Below are 23,875 nucleotides of genomic sequence, written 5' to 3'. Positions count from 1 at the left end.
AGAGGATAACTTGCGCTGACGAGATTCTATTATAGTCATTTTCAAGACATTTGTATAGATTTGAAGTCTCTTCACTCTTATGCATTTAAACTAGTCCGATTTACCTACGTGCCCTCGTTACCTTAGGAAATGGTCCACTCAAGCCTGTGTACTGCGTTAAGATGCGCTTTACGCAACCTGTTGCTTGTGCGCTGTCCGAGGTGCTGATGATGCGCGAATTCACTGGACAGCGTCAAATTCCTGTCAAGACTAACACAGTTACTATGGGCATCTTAGAAAATGTAATTTTAGTAGCTAACAAGACAATTAAACGTGTCTTAACATATTAAGAATTCCTTATCAACTCTGTATCTCTTGCTCTAGTGCAACCCTTAGCTTCGAGAATGCAATAATTGCAGATATCACTTTACCTCCCATGGGAAATTAGTCATTGCGTGGTCGGGTTCTCACAGATCTTTCTCTGCCGTTGTGGATCACTGGTAAAGGTGAGACACTGAGATGACTGACTCCTGCCAGGCGAAGGTTCGCTTTCGGTAAGGAAGGACTCCAGCCTAATGCCACAGTCTAACCAGCAGACCTGGGCCACAATTACACGTCTTCTGTGAGGATCCTTCCGAACCATGCACTCAAGGATTCACCCCTTTTTTGGACTGCCACTGTTCGGATAATGCAATCAGCTGTTTTATTGATTTATTATGATCATGCTGGAGTCCTGTGGAGCCATAGACCCTGTGAAGACAACTCACCATATGGCGTCTAATTCAAAGTGAACAATGCTGGATCCATAGCACTTTCTTCCTGTACCATTGCAGCGTACCTTCCTTTTGTGGAACTAATCCTTGGGACTGTAAACCTCGTGACCCACCAGACGTCTAGTTTGCCCACCACCACCCCACTTCCCTTGAGAACTTTAGGCCCTGGATGAGGGTTAGAGGGGAGGTTGGGACTTTGCCATGGCTCATTCGTTTGACACGGCAAGCAAAGACATGACGAATGGGGCTCAACCAAGTGCCCAGCCAGGGTCCTCGGGCACCTCTACTCTGCCACGCTACCTGCACAAGAAACAGCAGCGCCAGAGAGGAGTCCGATCCTCCTCTCCTATGGGCAGGGTCATCCTCATTAATGCACCTGTTGACGGTGAGTGTCAAATGCAGATAACAGTTTATAAAGTATATTTACACACTCAAAGGTTTGAACATACCTACTCATTCTTTATTATTACTATTTTCCACATTTCAGAGTAACAGTCATCAAAGTTAAAGGGATAGTTCACCCAGAACAGAAAATTCTCTCATCATTTACTCACCCTCATGCCATCCCAGATGTGTACGCCTTTCTTTCTTCTGCAGAGCACAAATGAAAATTTTTAGAAGAATATTTCAGCTCTGTAGGTCTTTACAATGCAAATTAATGGTGACCAGACCTTTTAAGTTCCACAAATCACATAAAGGCAGCATAAAAGTAATCTATACAACTCCAGTGGTTTAATCCATGTCTTCAGAAGCTATTTGATAGGTGTGGGTGAGAAACAAATCAATATTTAAGTCCTTTTTTACTATCAATCTCCACTTTCACATTCTTTTTTTGTTTTTTTGCGATTCACATTCTTTGTGCATATCACCACCTACTGGGAAGGGAGGGGAATTTATAGTAAAAAGGACTTAAATATTGATCTGTTTCTCACTCATACCTATCTTATCACTTCAAAAGACATGGATTAAACCACTTGAGTCAAAAGGAGTACTTTTATGCTGCCTTTATATGCTTTTTGGAGCTTCAAAGTTCTAGCCATTATTCACTTGCATTGTAGGGACCTACAGAGCTGAAATGTTCTTCTAAAGATCTTTGTTTGTTTCAGCTGAAGAAAGATAGTCATTCACATCTGGGATGGCATGAGGTGAGTAAATGATGAGAGAATTTTCATTTTGGGTAGACTATTCCTTTAAGACAATGTTTTCAGGGAAACTAAGTCTTTCTATTTATGTCTGATGTTATTGCACCTAGGTGGGGATGATAGCGAGGACATCCACACCATTACTGTGGACAAAAGCGAGGATGGAAGATTGGGCTTCAGTGTGCGTGGAGGATCTGAACATGGCCTAGGAATCTTTGTCAGTAAAGTGGAGGATGACAGCTCTGCAGGTATTTCAGACAGCATAACAATCCACAGAGAACTGATTTTAATAAATATACAGTAGAATCAAGATTTCACCCCACCAAAAGTTACTTCTTATGACAAAGCATATGGGTAGTCAGTGTTAACAAAATGTCAAATTAAAGGTTTAAAGTGCCTATGTGTCTTAGCATGGCAATACAAACTACCAGCTTCTGTATACTGTTATATTCCATTCAAGTCAAGTAAAGATTTCTGCTTTACAAAATACAGTATACTGTACCATATCTAAAATGGGCCTAAAAACCAAACAACAATGTATTAAATATGGCAATGTTTACACAGAAAGTCTTCTAATCATAAATGTCTAAATCATAAACGTCTCAAAAACATTTGCTGAAGGTCTTATTGACATCCGAGACATACTTATTGACATACGTCTTATAGCAAACAACATAATATAGATGTCTTCCAGATGTAAACACAGATCAGATAGACATCTGGGTGTTGTACATGTGCTATTGGGAATAGAGTATAACACAGGTGTCTCAAGACACATTTTTAACAGCTAATGTTCTTTTTTACTTGACAAAAGAACTTTAAAAAAAAACAGTGGTGCTCTTACACAAAAAAAAAAAAAAAAAAAAAAAAAATCAGACTAAATAGCCAATCGATTCTAACCTTTTTGCTAATCTGTTTGGCCAATTCGCTGAAAAGAACCGACTCAATAGAATGATTTATTTGTGAACTGGGCATCACTATTTCTGATTCTATGCAACAGACTGAAATGCGGGACAAATATCAAGATCTCTGATACTGTCAGTCAAACATGTTTGTCAGATAAATCTAAGCTTTCACTACTGTATATGTTTTTTGAAAAGGGTCTCGACTGGGTTAAGTCCGAGTCCACACTTGTTCGAGTTTGAGTCAAAACCAAGTCCATGACAAGACCAAGACCATGAAAATATGGTCTTGGACTCAGATTCGAGACCAGACAACAACACTGAAAGTCACTGCACCTAAAATATACAATTTCCGGTATATATTTATAAAAACTTTAACCTAAAATCATGATTGAATTAAAAAATTAAACATGTTAAGCATCAACAACCCAAATATGTATGTTATACTGTAAGTGAGTTTACAGTCTATAAAATATGTTTCATTTGGTTTCTTTATTCCATGTTACAGAGTTGGCGGGGTTGTGTGTTGGGGATAAGCTTGTAGAGGTGAACGGCATTAGCCTGGAGAGCATCACCATGAGTAGTGCGGTAAAAGTCCTGACGGGAAACAATCGGCTGCGCATGGTGGTAAGACGTGTGGGGAAGGTGCCAGGCATCCGCTACTCAAAAGAGAAGACAACATGGTAAGAGGGTAGAAATTTGCAACATATCGAAAAATCATGCTAAATAGACTACACTTTACCATCTACCAGTTTTCCTGGTAGATTCCCTGATGAGTCTACCATCAGGGAATCTAGATCTGAGATCTGTACATATGAAAGCACAAAATGTTTTATAGCTGATCTATACAAACAAGTGGTGAAATGTCTCAACATGACCTTCAGTAAGTTTGCAAGAAAGGTTGCTGTCCCTCAAGCCTGCCTTTTCAAGAGTTTCAAAACAGCTTTTGAGAACTGATGTCAGTAAAGAAGACTGTGTTTTGTCTTTGAACAGTCAGTTTTCTTGGGTGATCCATTTAAAATAGTATTAGTTTTTTAGGGATACATGTATTGGCAGGTGTGCTGAATGATGGGGTTTAATTAGGCTCACTGTAGTGAGAAGATAAGCAGATCATAGTGATGGGCTGCTGTTCCCCCACTACCATGACTAACGGGGTGGAAACCCTGTGACTCTTGGCCTTTGCATGTTATCTTTTCCTTCAGCTTCTGTTTCAGCATACAGTGGTGGTGGTAGAGTTACCGCAGTGGTCTTTTCATCCATTTCATTAACTGATAGTAGATTGGGCAGGTTAATTGCAGAAGTATATGTGTGTCCAGCATAAAGTTACATTGTTTTTGTTTTGTGGATTTTAGGTGATGGGTGTAATTTTTCAATGTTAAAAAAAATTTCTCCTATCACAGCTTAATATGCAGAGACAACTGTATGCAATACGTAGCGTCATTCTCCCACAAAATGTAAACACTCTTTAGCCCTATCAAAACATCAAGCAACATTACTCTGTTTGCTTAAGAATCCCAACCAGTCCGACATACAGTAGCAACTTTGGCTCAACCATTAGTGTGAGTTTGGGGCGGAGCTATCTGTTTTTTTTTTTTTTTTTTTGACCAATGGCGGATGGAGGCAGTGTTCATGGAAACCTTTTTGAAAACAGTCATTGATGTAGAAGATTTGGTGCAGAAATTACACACTTTACCTTTAATAATAAACTTTGTATTTATTGTATGTAATATTTATGTATTTTTGTACTATGACTGTGATTACTGTGTCTTTGCTTATTTGTTTACAACTTGTAAACATATGAATGTATATTTGCAGGGTAGATCTGATCCACCGAAGGATGGTAGTGGAAGAGAGTGGTCGCACACCCTCAGAGGCCAGTTCAGATGGAGCCCTGCGAAGAATAGTGCACCTGTACACAACCTCGGATGACTACTGCCTCGGCTTCAACATCCGTGGTGGTAAAGAATTTGGCCTGGGCATCTATGTCTCAAAGTAAGAGATGATAATCTGGGGTTTGGGGGTTACTTTTCCATGTCTCTTTGCTTTTGATTTTCACTGCTGTATGACAACTATATGCCTATATGTTATGGAAACATTTTTTCTTTATTCATTTGATGATTTGTTTGGTTTTGTGTTGAGGCTGGACCCTGGTGGCCTGGCTGAACAAAATGGAATTAAAATGGGGGATCAGATTCTGGCAGCCAATGGCGTGAGCTTTGAGGACATCACACACAGCAATGCAGTAGAAGTGCTGAAGAGTCACACTCACGTGATGCTGACCATCAAGGTAAGAATAACCAAAATATAATTGTTGAATAATCTGACAAAATAATTTAATGGCATGTTCCAGCAATTTAGCATTCATTAAATGTTATCAGAACAGCGTTGTTATATATTTGAACAGTGTTTTAAAATTTTTGATTTTGTTTTTATTAGAGGTTGACCGATAGTGGATTCTGCCAATACCAATAATAACTAAGGTGGTGGAAAAGGCCAATAACCGATTAATTGGCCGATAGTTTTTAAAATTCTATTTAAAGAATGTCTTTCCTTACTGTAATGGGCATAGACACAGAGGCTACAAGAGTGATACAATGAATACAGTCCCAGATTTAGTTTATTGTTCAACCAAATTCCCGATAATAACCAGAAGACATGAAGATTTGGTGCATAATGTATGACTTTTATCTATAAACAAGCCCAGAACACACAAGAGGCTATTATTTTTAAATGACGGAGGCTTGGCTTACAATGCTCTTTATTTAAGTATTTACCAAATTAAGCTTTTTAGAGACAATATATTCACCAAATTAAGAGTTGGTATATTTATTTCACCAGATGAGGTTTAATTAGGAATAAGGTTTATTATTATTCACATGATATGAAGTTGGAGACTCAATGTATGTGCAGCTAGGGCATGTTTCCATATGTTCGCTGTATTTTTTTTGCATGTCCTCGCTTCAATTTAGATTACTTGATTATCTAATCAAAATAGTGCTGGCCACAGAGGAATAATAATAATAATAATAAAACTATCGGCAACTATCAGTATAGATATTTGCAGATAACCGATAGTTCCAAAAAGCAACTATCGGCACCGATTAATCTGTAAAACCGAAATATCGGTCTACCTTTAGTTTTAATGCCTATTTAAAATTTAATTTGTCCTTTTAATTCATTGGTTTTTACTTTACTTTAATTTAGTTTTAGTTTCATTTTCATTTCAGTTTAGTCTTTAGGAATATTCCAGGTTCAATACAAGTTAAGCTCAATCGACATCATTTGTGTCATAATGTTGATTAGCAAAGAAATTATAATTTTGACTTGTCCTGTGATTATAAAAAAAAAAAAAGCAAAAACTGTGGTTACAGTGAGGCAGTTACAATGGAAGTGAATGGGCCCAGTCCATAAACATTAGAAAAGACACAGTTTCAAAAGTATAGCCTCAAGACATAAACATTATACTGTATGTGTTAACATGACTTCATTGTGATAATATTGCTTACTAACCTTATCTGTGTAAAGTTATATCCAGTATAACACACTAACTTCCACTGAAATTGCCTTACTGTAACCTAGATTTATATATATATATATATATATATATATATATATATATATATATATATATATATATATATATATATATATATATATATATATATATATATATATATATATATATTTAACTTTAAAAAATTTTTTTGTGGGAATCAAACTTTGGCAACTGAGCTTAATTTGTATTTAACCTGGAACATTTCTTTAGTTTTTTTTAGTATATTTAGTTTTTGTTTCTAAGTTTTAATTTAATATATATATATATATATATATATATATATATATATATATATATATATATATATATATAGTGGCATTTTGATGAAAATTATGTGTTGCGATGAAATGTTTTCACCTAGTTTTTGTTTAGTTTTCTTTCACGATAATAACACTGTATCAGAACCACTGTGGAATTGTACGAAATAATTAATGTATCATCTGTGGGAAACTGGGTCAAACATTGGACTAAATGACAGATCACCAGTACTCAAAAATGAGAGGGACATGCCAACTTGCTGCTATTACTGAATGCTGACAAAGAACAACATCCAGTTTTACAAATAACTAAAAGGGAGTGTGAGGCATTCTTTAATGACAGTATTAAAAATAGAGAGAGTACAGTTATTTATCTGCACTGAAAATGAAAAGGGCAAGACAAATGATTTGCAAAGTGCTCTAGCATATTAATTGCAACCACAGCATGCTAAATAACATAGCATCTTATTGCGTCTGTGACTAAGAAAGCATAGCAAAGCAGACAGCTGGCATTTAGCCGTCACATTCCTGGTTGCTCGCTTTACTCAGGCAGAGCTCAGGTTCCACCTGTGAAAAACAGCCAGGCGTTGTGCATTATTCACCAGGCCTTAGGGATCAGGTTATAATCAGCAGAAAGCCTCATTTTATGGCCTTTTCTCATTGCCCCCATGGCAAGGCTTTGAATCAAACCTTCAGTAGTGCTATAAGTATGTAGGGCCTGATGTGACAGCTATTGATGGCACTTAGTAGTGGTAAGTGTTAGCTCAATTTTCTCTTTGGATCCAATGGCCCTGCTGGCGATAAGTGAAGTGACAATGTGAGAAAATGTCAGGCAAGAATCAAAACGGAAGGAGAAAGTAATATATTTAAACTATGTGGAAGTTCCTGAAGCTCGGTAGATCATTTCACTAGCAATGCTGGAGTCTTGGGTTCGATTCACAGGGAAGGCACAAACTGGTAAAATGTATATCCCAAAATGCACTGTTAATCACTTTGGATAAAGTGTCTGCCAAATACATAAGCTTTAATGTGGATTTACACTGTGCTGGACAGTCTGTTTGAATCCAATGTAAAGTGACACAGCTTCTGTGTGACATCATTGTCCTCCACCACAACTTATTTTTCTAAAAGGCAAATGAGGCTGCCACCTACTATCATCTTAATAATGTTCCAGTTCTTGTTTAATGTTTGTAAAATAGTAGACTTAGATATTCTGAGGGGCCTGTGACCTCAAGAGAATTCAAAGTGAGGTCAGCGTACCCCTGGGGCATCAGTTAGAAATGCTTGAACTGACAAATAATATGTGGTCATATTCTCTCCAGCCTTGCCTGGTGGACAATGCTGTTATAAGTAATTTTTTGGCAGTTTTTACTCTGCACAATGAATTACATCCAACACAGGACATTTTATATGCAGTGCACTTAGTTTGCCAAGTAGTTCACCCAAATAATGAAAATTCTGTCATCATTTACTCACCCTCATAACGTTCCAAACCTATAGACTTAACTGTGTTCTGTGGAACACAAATGAGAAAAATCTGAAGACTGTGTTGGCTGCTCTTTTCCATGCAATTACATCTGTGAAAAGTACTCAGAAGCATAATTAAAGTATACTCAAATTGGAGTATACTTTCATACTGAAAGGCCCCATTTCCACCTGGCATTGATGCGTTTCGGGTGCTCCGATCACATGTGGTCAGCCCTAAATACAGATCTAAATGGGTTATAAAAAATTTTGTGATTGGATCACAAAAACCACATACGAATGTGGTCAAAAACGACAAGATCATATTTGAGGTGTAAACGCTAATCCGTCCTGAATGCGTCCCAGCAGCAGTGAAGCGCTCACCTGTCAATCAACTGCTGCGCTAAAACAAGAATTTAAACTTTGCCATTTACGAACGGCTTTAAAAGGAAATAACCGTCCGATCAGACAATTTTAAAAAGCGGATACATACACAATCACGAGAGCTTCACGGATCTTCTTTAGTGTGTCTGATATCAACGCAGATGACAAGCACGAACACCCGAAGCTCCTTTAATACAGATAATCCAATAAAGTAACAGATAATTCTGCTTGAAATGTTGCATTTGTGCTTAGATTAAATTTCAACCGCAGCTGGGAGACGTTTTTTTTTTTTTTTTGCACTTTCTTTGTCTTTCTTTCTTTTTCTGACTTTGTTGTGCTTTAATATCATCCAGTAACACACAGACTTAGTGACTGATGTACGTTGTCATGAAATTGAGACCCTCCTCTCCAAATCCGATCACAAGTGATCACAGGAGATGCATTTAAGTGACAAGATGTAAACGGCGATGTGTCCCACCTCACCACATGTGAACGGATCACCCGAGATGCATCTTAATACCAGATGGAAACGGGGTCAAAGTGTTCTGAAGCCATACAGTACCTTGATGAGAAAAAGTAGTAGTAATGTCTGATTCGTGAACAAATCGCTATTTTAAATCTATTTAATGAATCAGTTGATCTGGTTAATGAAACTGAATCAAACTAATCTGGTTCAATTCATTGACTCAAGGATCTGGTCGCAGCAGTTTAATCGCTCATTGAGAGATTATCAGTGAATAACGACTTAAATTTTGATCTGTTTCTCATACAAGGCTATCGTATGTATTCAGAAGACTTGGAATATAGCACACAAGCTCATTTGGACCACTTTTATGATACTTTTGTACACTTTTAAGATGCTTTTGTGTCCTTTTGCAGCTTGAAAGCTTTAGTTCCCATTCATTGCAATTGCAGGGAAAAGATAAACCAGAACAGTCTTCAGAATTTCTCCTTTTGTGTTCCACAGAAGAAAGACATTTGGGTTTGTAACAACATTAAGGGGTGATGAAATGATGACAGCATTTTAATTTTTGGTGAACGATTAATTTAAGACTATAGGTTTTTGTAGATTTTTTTCCTCAGTGTGATTATGTTGTAACAACAAATATGTCTTGTCTAATATCCTGTGCTAGGAAGCTGGAAGATATCCTGCATATAAGGAGATGGTGGCGGAGTACAGCTGGCTTAATAAATGTACGTAAACATTACCTGTTAACCTCACATACCCAGACAGTTCATCCATGAATTACATTATGTATCTTTAAAGATGCTTTTTGTGATGCACTCTTTTGCTTTTGTATTTTGAGCATCCTGTGTTAGAAACATAATATCCATAATTGAAATGATGGTGTGGATTGGCACAGTCCCTGTACAGATTAAAACTGAGTGCAGACAGGCCACATTAAGCCTATTTTTTTCATTGCCCTCAAATTCTCTGCTTTCCATTTAATATGGCCGTGTCTAAAAATAGCCAGGGATTAGAGCATAATGTTCAAATTCAGATAAGTCATCTGGGATTGTGCATTGTTACATGACAGAATAATTTTCTTCTATATTCAGAGCTCATGTAATTCTCCTCCATATTTAAAGGTGAAGTATGTAAATTTATCCCAGTTTACTATGCAGAGACTATAAGTAAACCATTTGTAGGTTAATTTACCTGAAAAGTGTAAAAACTTTGGCTCAGTGGAGCTTTCAAAGCATTGCTCTGTTTGTTTGAGCATCCAGACACTGCAACATTGACTCAACCAATGGCATAACGCTATTTTTCAGGCTGGTCCTGCTAATGCGCATACACGCTCTCGAGTTGACTGACTGACAATGTCTGTATCTAAAAGGTGATTAGCTCTTTTACATGTAAGGCAGGACTTCCTTTTCTACATCTGCCTTATAGAGCACAACAGTCTGGTTCCGGAAGTAAAAATCCCATTCATTTGTTCCATAGATGAATTGATTTTCAATGATAACTTATAAACATTTAAAGACAGACCCACCGGGAGCTACGAGGTTGTTCATCGATGGTATAATCCGTTGAAGCCAGCCGTCTGCGACATTTCAACTTAATTGTGCAATTCCTCTTGAACAACTACATTACCCATGGTCCAACAGAGAAAGCCTCACCAATCAGAGAACTGCGGCAAAACAATGCCTGCGAAATAAGCCTGGAAGTGACCGCCCACTCACATGATTCACTTTGAATAATGCAAAAAGTCGGTCTCCCTGCACTCTCAAACTACTTATATATTTGTGTATATCGGAATGTTTTGCAATAAATGTAAACTATGTTGTTTCTGTACTTATAATCAACAACGTAAAATCAATAGTTTTATATATTTCCATAGTTTTATATTCTATTACGTCATTCACAATGCTTCGTGGGATTGTAGTTTGTGCTCTTGTGATGTACAAGACTTGTACCTTTGTCTTTTTGTCAGATTTTCAAATACATGTTTGCCTTAAAACAAAGTCTGCAATGTTGCGATTCACCTTGGAGCTGGTTGGTTTGGTTCATGCTTTACATTTCTTTAAATGGAGGATTTTATAAAAAGTCTATGGAAAAAATTAATGGGAAAAATACTTCCTGAACCCAGATGGCACAAAAATTTTGCAGGCACTGTTGCACTCTATTGGGCGTTCCACTTTATCTCGTTAATGTTAATACAAGTGCTCCATCTCAGGCTAAATAGTCTCTGTTGTGGCGCAGAAATGACACACTTCACCTTTAAGACAGTTGAGAGTAGCCAGTGCTGAGTACACCAGAAATTTCTTTGCTATTTATAAGGCTCTCAGACTATATGTCTGTGCTTTCTTTGTTATGTTTGAAACATTTTTACATAAGTGCGTTGTGATGTAAACATTATATGTAAGTTCACGAATGTATTAAAATGAAAGACAGAGCTCCACTGAAGTGCACTGAATGTTCTAAGTGTCCTATTATGTGTTCTAAAAATATTACATGAAAGTCTCTTTTCTTTTCTTTCTGTTTATCAGTGGCTAATGGGGGTCAGCCCTCTTCCTCTCAGGGTTCAGACTCCTACTCCTCCACTTCCTCTCTCTCTTCCGGAACACCAGTCAGCTCTCTTAGCGGTCTTTCGCAGGTCATGTTCCCACCTGTATTCGGCTCAGAGATGGTAGATGTCTGTATCTCTACAGAGGACCGCTCACGTCGGCCCAGCTCTGAACGGAAAGAGACTGCAATGCAGACTGACCCACCAGAGCCTGATACCTCATCGAGAGCTAGTAGGGTCATAACCACAGAAACCAGCCGAACGGTGGGCGAAACTGTTCTTTTGAAAGATACAGCAATCCGTAGAGGGACCGCCCACCCTCGGACAAGAACCTTCTCTGCTGGGGATAAAGAGACTCTGGACTCTTGTAAAACTGCAGTCCTGCTGGCTCTCAGTAAACCTCGGAAACCCATCCGCCGATCCCAAAGTCACATCACTGTGTCAGGTACAGTAAAGCAGTGTGTAATTTCTTTGCCAAACGGAATTGCAAAAATACTGACAAACAGGTTTCCCAAACTCTCCCCCAATCTTCTATTGGTCGCAAAACAGATAGTCTGTTGTTCTAAACCTGTGTGACTTTCATACCTCTGTGGACCACAAAAGAGAAAACATTTAAGAATATCCGGGGCAATTATATAGACTATTCCATATTATAAAAGTGATTGATGACTGAGCCTGTCAAGCTTCAATTTGACAATAAAAACACTATAAAAATATTATGAATGTGGTCCATACAATTCTTGCACTCTATACATTTTCTGAAGCCATTCGATAGCTTTGTGTGAGAAACAGACAGAAATTTGAGTCGTTATTCACTGAAAATCTTGACATCTGCCCTAGCTCTCTTTGGTGCGTTCACAAGAGTTAATGAGAGAAGTATGTTAGGTTAATTAACAATTTGTTCTTTTGAGTCTGATCTTTTCAATGAGTCACTTGATCTAAGTCATTCATTTACAGATCTGACTGATTTGGTTCTTTAGTTCAACTCACTGATTCAATTATCCAGTCTCAAAGTTTAACAGCCCATTTGAGCGAGATTATTAGTAAAAACTACCTATTCCTTGGTCTGTTCCTCGGACAAAGCTATTTTATGACTTCAGAAGATTTTTGGAACAATATCATAATACTTTTATGCAGATTTTTGTCATTTCGGGGCAGTCCCAGTCATCATTCACTTTCATTTAATGGAAAAAATTGGCCCAGAATATTCTTCAAAAATTCACCTTTTGTATTCTACAAGGGAAAGAAATTCATACAGGTTTGAAAAGTTTGGAACATAAGGGTGGGTAAATGATGACCGGATTTTGATTATACCATCGAAAAAGAGATAAAATAGGAGTCTCTCAGCCCACCTCCAAAGGCTATAAATCAAAATAAGGCGAGCTGTACAAGGCCAGCCTCTGTTTATATCACTGATGAAACATGTAACTCATATCTCAGTTGCAATGTCCATGCCCAAGGCCACAACCAGATCAGTGATGGGGAGATCTTGTGTAATATGATCCTAACATAATAGAAAATGTGTGGTTAAAAACAACTGACCCATTAAGCAGCCCTGTAGTCATACTACTGCATCTGTTTTTCATATACACTGTAAATAGCAGTGCACTGCTATTGGATGTCTGCAGTGAAATTAACTCTGTGGAATGCATAATACATCAGTATTTCTGCATGGGATATCCCTGTGAAAGATTAACGGTTCAGACTGGAGAATCTGATGCCATGAGAAATGTATGCTCAAAAGCCACAGGGCCAAGTGTATATCATCTTGTTTTATTTGCCAGGTTTATTACCTCACATTGTGGAGATAAATGACTGGAGTATTTGTAACAACAAGTGGCCTAAAACAAATACATTTAATCACAAGACACTATCATTTGATCTCTATTATCAGTCTTAACAAAATCGGCCACCAAAACACCAAAACTTGTTATGTTTAACCCCCAAATCAAAAGAAGACGAAATATTGATTTAGGGGATGAAATATAACCTGGACATGTTCTTGGCAGGCATTGTAAGATTCATTCATTGTTATGACAATAGTGCCACAGTGCAATTAGGATTTAATATACTTTTATTCTTATCTTTTAGGTTTTAATTTCTTTAGGTTTTAGTTTTTAATATTTTGATTTAGGGGTGATATATAAACTGGATATGTTCTTGACAGGCATTGTAAGATTCACCCTTTTGACCTTTGGTTAGCATCCAAAGCGAATTACATTCTTCAGTAATTTCACATTTACAGAATTGGTGTCTGGAAATTGCAAGCAATTCAGCAGGTGTTTTTCAAACTAAGCAATTTCTAGTGCACTCACCCTGTAGTGACATGGGGTTAAGTGTCTTGTTCAAGGTCACAATAGTGATAAAACACGACTGTGATCTCACTAACTCTCTTGTTTCTGAGTCACCCTCGCTCAGGACTGAACCTCCAACATTTGTGCTAGAATGCCACATATTATACATGTATTTTGTCACTTGGGCAAGTCAGTGTGTTTCTTTGTGAATATTCATTTATTTAATATACAGTTGATGAAAAGATTTAGCATGCATCTCTAATTTAATTAAAATTTTGCTTGTCTGGAGGTCACTCTTTTACATGTTTCTGTATGGATGTTGATCAGAGGACAAGCAGAAGAAAAAGAAACATCAGAAGAACAAGGTAGAGGCAGAAGGAAGCACTCTGCAGCGCTCCAAAACCTTTGTCAGCCTGCTGTTTAAAAGTGGACGTAGGAGGGAAAGGTCTTCCTCTAGAGACAGGAAGGACATGGGGAAAGGGGACGGACACAGAGGAAGATCCAAATCCCCCAAACATTTAGACAACGAACCAGGTGAGTTCACACACAACTCTCAGTCCACATGTAGTTCAACAACCTTTAATGAAGCCCATGTTTTGTGTGAATACCAGGGAATTGCAGACACCAAAAGCAGAGGAGGCAGGGTATTTGCATTTAAAAAGTCAGCAAGCAGCATAATGAGCTTTTAAAGAGGCTAAATCAGAAGAGAGAGCTGCTTTACTGTATACTGTTATGCAGTAATTCCCTTGAAGTGGCCTTGAGTCCGGCCCCTGTGGTTTTTTCTCAGCTAGTGATAAATTACATACAGTAGCTGCATTCTTTAGAGTGCCTACTGCAGTAAGTAATACACAGAGAAACAGGCACTTCAATGGGTATTTCAAAATTATGAAAAGTAGGCTGCTCATTTTTGCCATTTCAGAGTGCATGTTTTCATATATAAACAAGGCATGTGGATAAATGTGTGTTTTTTGTAGGGCATCACAGGGCTAATTTTGTAACCTTGTAACGTTAAGGTACGAGAGTCCATGCTGTATTGTGAATATACAGTTGTGCTCAAAAGTTTGCATACCCTGGCAGAAATTGTGAAATCTTGGCATTGATTTTGAAAATATGACTGATCATGAAAAAAATTTAAGGATAGTGACCATATGAAGCCATTTATTATCAGATAGTTGTTTGGCTCCTTTTTAAATCATAATGATAACAGAAATCACCCAAATGGACCTGATCAAAAGTTTACATTGAATGTTTGGCCTTGTTACAGACACACAAGGTGACACATATACACATGTTTAAATGGCAATTAAAGGTTAATTTCCCACACCTGTGGCTTTTTAAATTGCAATTAGTGTCTGTGTATAAATAGTCAATGAGTTTGTTAGCTCTCACGTGGATGCACTGAGCAGGCTAGATACTGAGCCATGGGGAGCAGAAAAGAACTGTCAAAAGACCAGCGTAACAAGGTAATGGAACTTTATAAAGATGGAAAAGGATAAAAAAAGATATCCAAAGCCTTGAAAATGCCAGTCAGTACTGTTCAATCACTTATTGATAAGTGGAAAATTCGGGGATCTCTTGATACCAAGCCAAGGTCAGGTAGACCAAGAAAGATTTCAGCCACAACTGCCAGAAGAATTGTTCGGGATACAAAAAAAAAAAAAAAAACCCACAGGTAACCTCAGGAGAAATACAGGCTGCTCTGGAAAAGACGGTGTGGTTGTTTCAAATCTTTCTTGGTCTACCTGACCTTGGCTTGGTATCAAGAGATCCCCGAATTTTCCACTTCTTAAGTGATTGAACAGTACTGACTGGCATTTTCAAGGCTTTGGATATCCCCATGGCTCAGTATCTAGCCTGCTCAGTGCATCCACATGAGAGCTAACAATCTCATTGACTATTTATACACAGACACTAATTGCAATTTAAAAAGCCACAGGTGTGGGAAATTAACCTTTAATTGCCATTTAAACCTGTGTGTGTCACCTTATGTGTCTGTAACAAGACCAAACATTCAAGGGTATGTAAACTTTTGATCAGTGCCATTTGGGTGATCTCTGTTACCATTATGATTTAAAAAGGAGCCAAACAACTATGTGATAATAAATGGCTTCATATGATCACTATCCTTAAATAAAAGATTTTCTTTATTTTTTATTTTTTATTTTTTTTGTGCATGATCAGACATATTTTCAAAATCAATGCCAAAATTTCACAATTTCTGCCAGGGTATGCAAACTTTTGAGCACAACTGTCTATAGTCACAGGGTGCCTATAACCCTTTCAACTGTGATTATATTCACAAAATATAAACCTGAGTGCCTTTTTGCTTTTATAAAATGGCTACTACATAAAAGTATTAAGGACACAAATTTTCATTAAAGGGATAGTTCACACAAAAATAAAATTATCACATCATTTACTCACCCTCATGCCATCCTAGATGTGTATAACTTTCTTTCTTCTGCAGAACACAAACTTAGAAATTAGATTTTTAGAAGAATATCTCAGCTCTGTTAATCTTTACAATGCAAATGAATGGTGACCAAACCTTTCAAGCTCCAAAAATCACATAAAGGCCACATAAAAGTAATCCATAATCCAGTGGTTAAATCCATATTTTCTGGGTGAGAAACAGATCAATATTTAAGTATTTTTTTACCATAGATGTCCACTTTCATTTTCACATTCTTTCATATTTTGAAAGTGAAAGTGAAAGTGGAGATTTATGGTAAAAAAAGGACTTTAAATATTGATCAGTTTCTCATCCATACTTATTATATCACTTCTGAAGATATGGATTTAACCACTGGAGTCATATACTGTAGATTACTTTTATGCTGGATTTATGTGATTTTTGGATCTTGAAAGTTCTGGTCACCATTCACTTGCATTGTATGGACCTACAGAGCTGAGATTTACTTCTAAAAATATGATTTTGTGTTCATCAGAAGAAAGAAATTCATAAACATCTGGGATGGCATGAGGGTGAGTAAATGATGAGAGAATTTTCATTTTTGGGTGAACTATCCTTTTAAAACTTTATTTTATTTTTTACAATTTAATTAGGTGCCATCCTTTCACTTGAGGATATAGTCCCTGACATAGGTTAAAAGGTTAAATTATGGTTAATATTTGGCCTCTTCTGGTGCATCATAGCTGTTACTATATCATGTATTTTAGCACAGCTCGAATTCTGTACTGACCATGCAGCATCTAGGACCGGAATTATCCTCTTTTTTTTTTATTTATTGTTTTAATACATTTCAATTTACCTATCAGCAATAATGGTAATTATAAGGTAAGAGGAAAATTAGCAGTTATATATGATATGTGGATATGTGTCTTACTAACTAATTCACAATATTGGCTTTTCCTTAAATGCAAATAATAAGTTCAGGCAGGATTATTATTCTGATTATGTTACAGAGGCTACCATTATAATTGCTGTCATCAGGACTCTTACATTGGCTCCTTTGCTGACTCTAGCACTTGTGCCCTCAGGTAAAGCACGAGGTCGACCTATAATTAACCTATTGAGTTCTCCCAGAGAGACCCGAGCTGGTATGAGGGAGCACAGCCCCATGCCCAGCCCAAAGACTATGGCCATGATGGAGGACACGGCTCGCAAACTGCTCAATGAAGACGAGGTGGCTGCTGTCATGAGACACTGTAAAAGGGTGAGTCTGCAGTCAGCTAAACATGCCTACCCTGTTGAACAGACCAGCATTGCTGGTTCACAGGGTATTTGGTACTTTGGATACTGGTTCCCGGCAGGGGATACTGGTGTCTCCACCAGGCTTCTTAACTAATTTAACAGCAAGCCCCATTGGTCAACCAGCTACATCAGAAATACTATGTTGTTTGACTGACAATTTTGGCTGGTGAACAACATAGTTATGCTGGTCCACCAGCTAGACCAGCACCAAACCAGCACTAACCAGCATAAATCTGCATGGACCAGCATTGAAATTCATGTAGGTCTTAAAGCTGGTCTTTTCAGCAGAGTAGATAAATGTCTAGGAAAAATGACTCATATATGACTTTAGAGAGGTCTTTAAGTTTTTTTCTTTTAGTTTTTCTTATAACTCAGAGTGGACTTTGGGGGTGAATCAGGGTCTTTCCATGACATCTGCTATGCATGTGGATTGATGTTGATGGGGATGTGTTTGACTAGAAAAAGCTCTCTCGTCTGTCTAGCCATATTTCGGACTAATCAATGTCCCTGCCGGCTGCACTCACAAAGGACAGATTTGCCTTGTCATTTATGATTAGGATCAAGTGTTGCAGATCGTCTGAACTCTGCAGTTGGAAACACCACACTTAGTCACTACTACAGAGAGATCAATTCAGGAGCTGTTCTGAGAACTCTTGCAAAATACCAGCAGACGTTATTGCTGGGGTTCAAAAACTCAAATATTCAAAATATTTTTCATAGACAAGATCAGCCTCAGACAAGATCAGCAAGAACAAAATTTTTGTGTTTTGGGTGTTGGTCCCCAGTTGTGTTGGATGATGGTGTACTGGTGTCCATTCCATGCTTCTTAAAGGGATAGTTCACCCAAAAATGAAAATTCTCTCATCATTTACCCACATGGCATCCCAGATGTGTATGACTTTCTTCTGCTGAACACAAGTGAAAATTTTTAGGAGAATATTTTAGCTCTGTAGGTCCATGCAACTTTGAAGGTCCAAAAAACACTAAAGACAGCATAAAGTAATCCATATTACTCCAGTGGTTAAATCCATGTCTTCAGAAGCAATATGATAGGTGTGGGTGAGAAACAAATGAATTTAATTATATTTCATTTTCACTTCCACATTCTTTTTTTGTTGTTGGTGATTTGCATTCTATGTGCATATCGCCACCTACTGGGCAGGGAGGAGAGTTTATGGTAAAAAGGACTTACAGTAAATATTGTTCCCTATCTGACACTAGGGGTCACTCTTGGGAGCCCCAAACACCTCTGATCTTTTTTTTTAAAAGGCCAATGAGAATTGGCCTGTAGGTTTACGTTGTCTTTGACGGCTAAGGCCTATGGTGCCGCTGGACAAGCCGCCTCCGCCCAGCACGCCATGGCTCTTCTGCAAGTACACCAAGCCAAGGCGCTAAAAGAACTGCATGAGGGTAGTTCTGACCCAGGATTGATGCAGGAACTGCGCTCGGTGACCGACCTCGCTCTCTGGGCGACGAAGGTCACAGCGCGGTCTCTCGTGCAGGCGATGTCCACTCTCGTGGTCCAGGAGCGCCACCTCTGGCTCAACTTGGTAGAGATGCAAGATACTGACAAGGCACGGTTTCTTGACGCCCCCATCTCCCAAGTTGGCCTGTTTGGCGACACCGTCTATGGTGAAGAAGCAGACGGAGGCTATAAAGCACATCCTGCCCCGGCGCGGCTCAAGATCCCGCACCCCATCTGCTCATCACCAAGGGCATCTCCCTGAAGCAACATCTCCAGCTCCACCGCAGCCTGCCCCCATGGCCCGGCCCCGGCGTGCAGCCCATCGCAGGATGCAGACGCCACCCGTCTCACGGCCGGCCGCCAAGAACCCGAGGAAGGCTTCGAAGTGCCCCTGAGACGGGCGACCCAGGGGCAAGGAGACCCATTCCTCTGGAGCTGGTGCACAGACCACTCCATCCCCTGGTGGAGGGCCGGGAGGAGAATATTTTGTTTCCAAAGGTTCAGCAAAAGAGCAGTTTCCTTGTTTCCTGGGTCACTTGTCCGGTGTGCACAGCCGTCGTCATGACCGCCATCCACCGTTCCTTTTTGGCAGGGTTGGCACTCCAGTGGTAGACCTCCCGCCCCTGGGCGCCCAGCTGTGGCACGAATACCCCCACACGGGATTAGTCCCGGTCACCATGCTTTGTAGAATCTCCTCCCCCTTTGGGTAGGACCTACCATGGGACCTCTCCACATGACATACTTCCGACAAAGCTCGGTAAAGACCCTTTTTTGGGCGGGGTGTGGTCTCCGCGGTGTCTTCCCCTTGGGAGTGACACCCCCCCCCCCCCACATAGACACATTGGGCTCCCAGTCAGTTAACAAATTCCACTCTTTTTTGGGGCAGAAAAGAGAAGGAAAAGAGGCCTCGGCTGGGCTAGCCTGTCCACCTATTCACTGGGCAGTCGACTTGTTCCTGCTAAAGCACGTTGGGGGAGGTTACGTGATGGCCTGGTGTGCTGGCTACGAGGCACACAGCAGTCTGCCCGTCACACACCGCCACTTCACATAACACAGTTCAGTTAGTTGTGGCGTTTTGTATAGGGACCCCTAGTGTCACTACATCGACACAACATCGAGTGAGTGACAGAGATGGAACATCATGGTTACTTTCGTATCCTCCGTTCCCTGATGGAGGGAACGAGAGATTGTGTCCCTCTTGCCACAACGCTGAACTACCTGCTGAAATGGCCGGGACCTTATCTTGGCTCCTCAGCACAAAACCTGAATGAGTGGTTGCATACCAGCTCCTTTTAGACCCATACAGGGGAGTGGCATGCAAATTCCACTCGCCAATTCTCATTGGCCTTTAAAAAAAAAAAGATCAGAGGTGTTTGGGGCTCCCAAGAGTGACCCCTAGTGTCACTACATCGACACGTCTCGTTCCCTCCATCAGGGAACGGAGGTTACGAAAGTAACCATGATGATCTGTTTCTCACCCACACCTATCATAAAACTTCTGAAGACATGGATTTAACCACTGGAGTCGTATGGATTACTTTTATGCTGACTTTATGTTTTTTGGACCTTCAAAGTTCTGACCACCATTCACTTGCATTGTTTAGACCTACAGAGCTGAAATATTCATCTAAAAATCTTTGTTTGTGTTCAGAAAAAGAAAGTCATACACATCTGGGATGGCATGAAGTTGAGTAAATGAGAGATGGTGAGGGAATTTTCATTTTTGGGTGAACTATCTCTTTAACTAACTTAACCAGCAAGGTTGCCTTGGTCAACCGCCATCTGAAAGACCATGCTGGTTGACATTTACATTTATGCATTTGGCAGATGTTATTATCCAAAATGGCCTGCATTAAAGGTATACATTTATCAACTTTGAAACAAACTCATGACCTTGGCAGCGCTAGCGCCATGCTTTATCAGTTGATCTTTAGAAACATTGCACAAGATAAACCAGTTTAGACCAGCATGGAAATTCATTTATTTTTTTAATCATTTGTCAAAGTATGTTGAACACAACTTAGAAAACTATTTTCAGTATGTTTCCTTCGGTCTGAACCCAGAGCTTTTTAGTTAGTTCAATCGTTTAAATCGCTGATTCCAAAAGTGCTAAATGTAACTGAGCATCATCTCCTCTCTATCTTTCTCTTTTTTAGTTTCTGGCAGAGCGAGTGGTTGAGGATCTGGTGCGCCCCCTGCTGGCCATCTTGGACAAACCCGAGAAGCTTCTGCTGCTGAGAGAGATCAGGTGAGGAAGTTAACCTCTGTCATACTTAAAAACATCCACAAGCATACATGCATGCATTTCCCACATTCATTCAAGCACATACTGGCTTAACTTTTGTGTAAAGTTTGCATCTAATGTCTAACTTTCTTTCATGTAGAATGATCATCCCTCTCACAGATCTAGGGCGTTTTGACAGTATGGTCTTGCCCTTTGAGCTTGAAGCCTATGACATACTAAAAAGCCGCTCAGGTAAGAGAACATTTCACTGAATCTTTAGCTTTTAAAATGTTTATCTACATGTACATACATTTTTCTACAAATCTGTTTGAAGCGTTTAAGCATGAGCCTTTAGATCAAAAGTTTTTTTTTAAATCACTAGAAACAAATTCAGTCAAGTGTGTCCAAATGTTGGACTGGTTGACTAGTTGTAATTCTTGAAAATCTTTGACATCTGGATTTTAATCTGTAAGCATTGTGGTGAATGTGAACTCTTGTGATTCTCTTTACTGCATGTTTGGGTTTCTTCAGTGAGGTCTCCTGTCCTCCGTTCTCCTTGTCATGGTGGAACGCCCCGTCGCCATCTAATAACACCCATCCCAGGTAACTTCCCCACTGGTGTGTACTTGAATGTACCATTCTTTCATTTCTCATTTTCACACACTCTTTTCAGTGCTGTGCGATGTCCTCACTCTGATCCCTGCAGGAAATTATATAACCAGAGGGTTTAGACTCCCACTCTCCCCTGCACCAGTGATTTCAGACCCTGAAACGAATGTCTTACCGGAAAAAGACACTTAGACTTCAAATATCCAGTTGCTGATATTTAATCTGCCCCGCCCACACACACGCACACATAGAATCCTTCTCTTTTGAAAATCCTCTGTTTCCTCATTACTGTACACTGCAATCACTTTTTTATAATGAGTCTGTTGAATTTTGACCATTGTTGGCTGGCATTTTTGACACAAATGCATCATTTGCGAGATGCTAAACAGGCATCATTGCCAGGATAAATAGATGTATCAACAGTGTCCTGCCTGTTTTTTTCTACTGCTGGCATGGCATATGACCTCTTGAACTCTAACCTTGGAGTGCACAGCAGCTGCTGTCATTGTCCACAGTGTCAGACCAACACCTAGATGTTCCACTGACTTTTGAATGGAAGTCATTTCTAAAATGCAAGAATGGCGCCATGCATTGTTTAACCTTCAAGCATCCACCCACGCAGGTCTGAAGCTTAATGCAGCTCCTTTGTACCATCCACAGAGGAGTAATTCAAACCTCTCTGCGCCAGAGGCCCCTGAAATCTGAGCGAAAAGCACACTGCTGCTTACTCAATGGATATGAATGTGTGATTGCCGCTCAAATTTCTGGATGAAAGGGAAAGCGTGTGTGTAAGAGAGCTTTCTTAACATCTGCAATGATTTAAGGAGATGTAAATTAATTCGGCCTTTTGACCACATTAATGTTTATGGGAGAAGGGGATGTGTGAATGTGACAAATTGTTTTATTGAAATATGTGAATTTACCAGTGTGTCCTTACATTTGCATTAAAAAAAAGTATTATGGTGGTGTTATGGTAATACCATGGTATTTTGATATATACATATCCACAACACATGGTTTATCCATAGTGCATTTCCAAAAAATCATGGTATTACCGTGGTACAATGTGTGAAAACCATGGGAATGTTTTATATATACTGGACCATGGTTCTTAATGATTACCATATTCATATACCATGGTATTTACATGGTAGTTCAGAATATCATTGTATTACCATGGTATACATTTTTAAAAAAAACATTTACACCTTGGTACATGTATAAAAAACCATGGTATTACTATTTGTACCATGTCCAAAAAACATGTTAATACCATGGTACTTTGATAGTGTACATAACATGGTAATGAATGACTAAAATACATACAGGTGCATCTCAATAAATTAGAATGTCGTGGAAAAGTTCATTTATTTCAGTAATTCAACTCAATTTGTGAAACTTGTGTATTAAATAAATTCAATGCACACAGACTGAAGTAGTTTAAGTCTTTGGTTCTTTTAATTGTGATGATTTTGGCTCACATTTAACAAAAACCCACCAATTCACTATCTCAAAAAATTAGAATATGGTGACATGCCAATCAGCTAATCAACTCAAAACACCTGCAAAGGTTTCCTGAGCCTTCAAAATGGTCTCTCAGTTTGGTTCACTAGGCTACACAATCATGGGGAAGACTGCTGATCTGACAGTTGTCCAGAAGACAATCACTGACACCCTTCACAAGGAGGGTAAGCCACAAACATTCATTGCCAAAGAAGCTGGCTGTTCACAGAGTGCTGTATCCAAGCATGTTAACAGAAAGTTGAGTGGAAGGAAAAAGTGTGGAAGAAAAAGATGCACAACTAACCGAGAGAACTGCAGCCTTATGAGGATTGTCAAGCAAAATCGATTCAAGAATTTGGGTGAACTTCACAAGGAATGGACTGAGGCTGGGGTCAAGGCATCAAGAGCCACCACACACAGACGTGTCAAGGAATTTGGCTACAGTTGTCGTATTCCTCTTGTTAAGCCACTCCTGAACCACAGACATCGTCAGAGGCGTCTTATCTGGGCTAAGGAGAAGAAGAACTGGACTGTTGCCCAGTGGTCCAAAGTCCTCTTTTCAGATGAGAGCAAGTTTTGTATTTCATTTGGAAACCAAGG

General features: G+C 39.1%; 1 protein-coding gene across 1 annotated transcript in view; it reads left to right on the top strand.

The window, feature by feature from the left end:
- The first annotated feature begins 953 nt into the window (after positions 1–953).
- Positions 954–23,875, top strand: part of LOC127412474 (PDZ domain-containing protein 7-like) — a 60,278-nt gene continuing 37,356 nt past the window's right edge. The window contains 12 exon segments of the mRNA XM_051648865.1: positions 954–1,137; positions 2,005–2,142; positions 3,305–3,479; positions 4,612–4,788; positions 4,936–5,083; positions 9,591–9,651; positions 11,449–11,905; positions 14,049–14,293; positions 17,261–17,436; positions 21,096–21,187; positions 21,324–21,415; positions 21,695–21,766. Coding sequence (XP_051504825.1) covers positions 954–1,137; positions 2,005–2,142; positions 3,305–3,479; positions 4,612–4,788; positions 4,936–5,083; positions 9,591–9,651; positions 11,449–11,905; positions 14,049–14,293; positions 17,261–17,436; positions 21,096–21,187; positions 21,324–21,415; positions 21,695–21,766 — 2,017 coding nt within the window.

Source organism: Myxocyprinus asiaticus, chromosome 21 (assembly GCF_019703515.2).
Source record: "Myxocyprinus asiaticus isolate MX2 ecotype Aquarium Trade chromosome 21, UBuf_Myxa_2, whole genome shotgun sequence".
Taxonomy (NCBI): domain Eukaryota; kingdom Metazoa; phylum Chordata; class Actinopteri; order Cypriniformes; family Catostomidae; genus Myxocyprinus; species Myxocyprinus asiaticus.
Note: the sequence above shows the minus strand (reverse complement) of the source record. Positions and strands in the feature narration are given on the sequence as shown.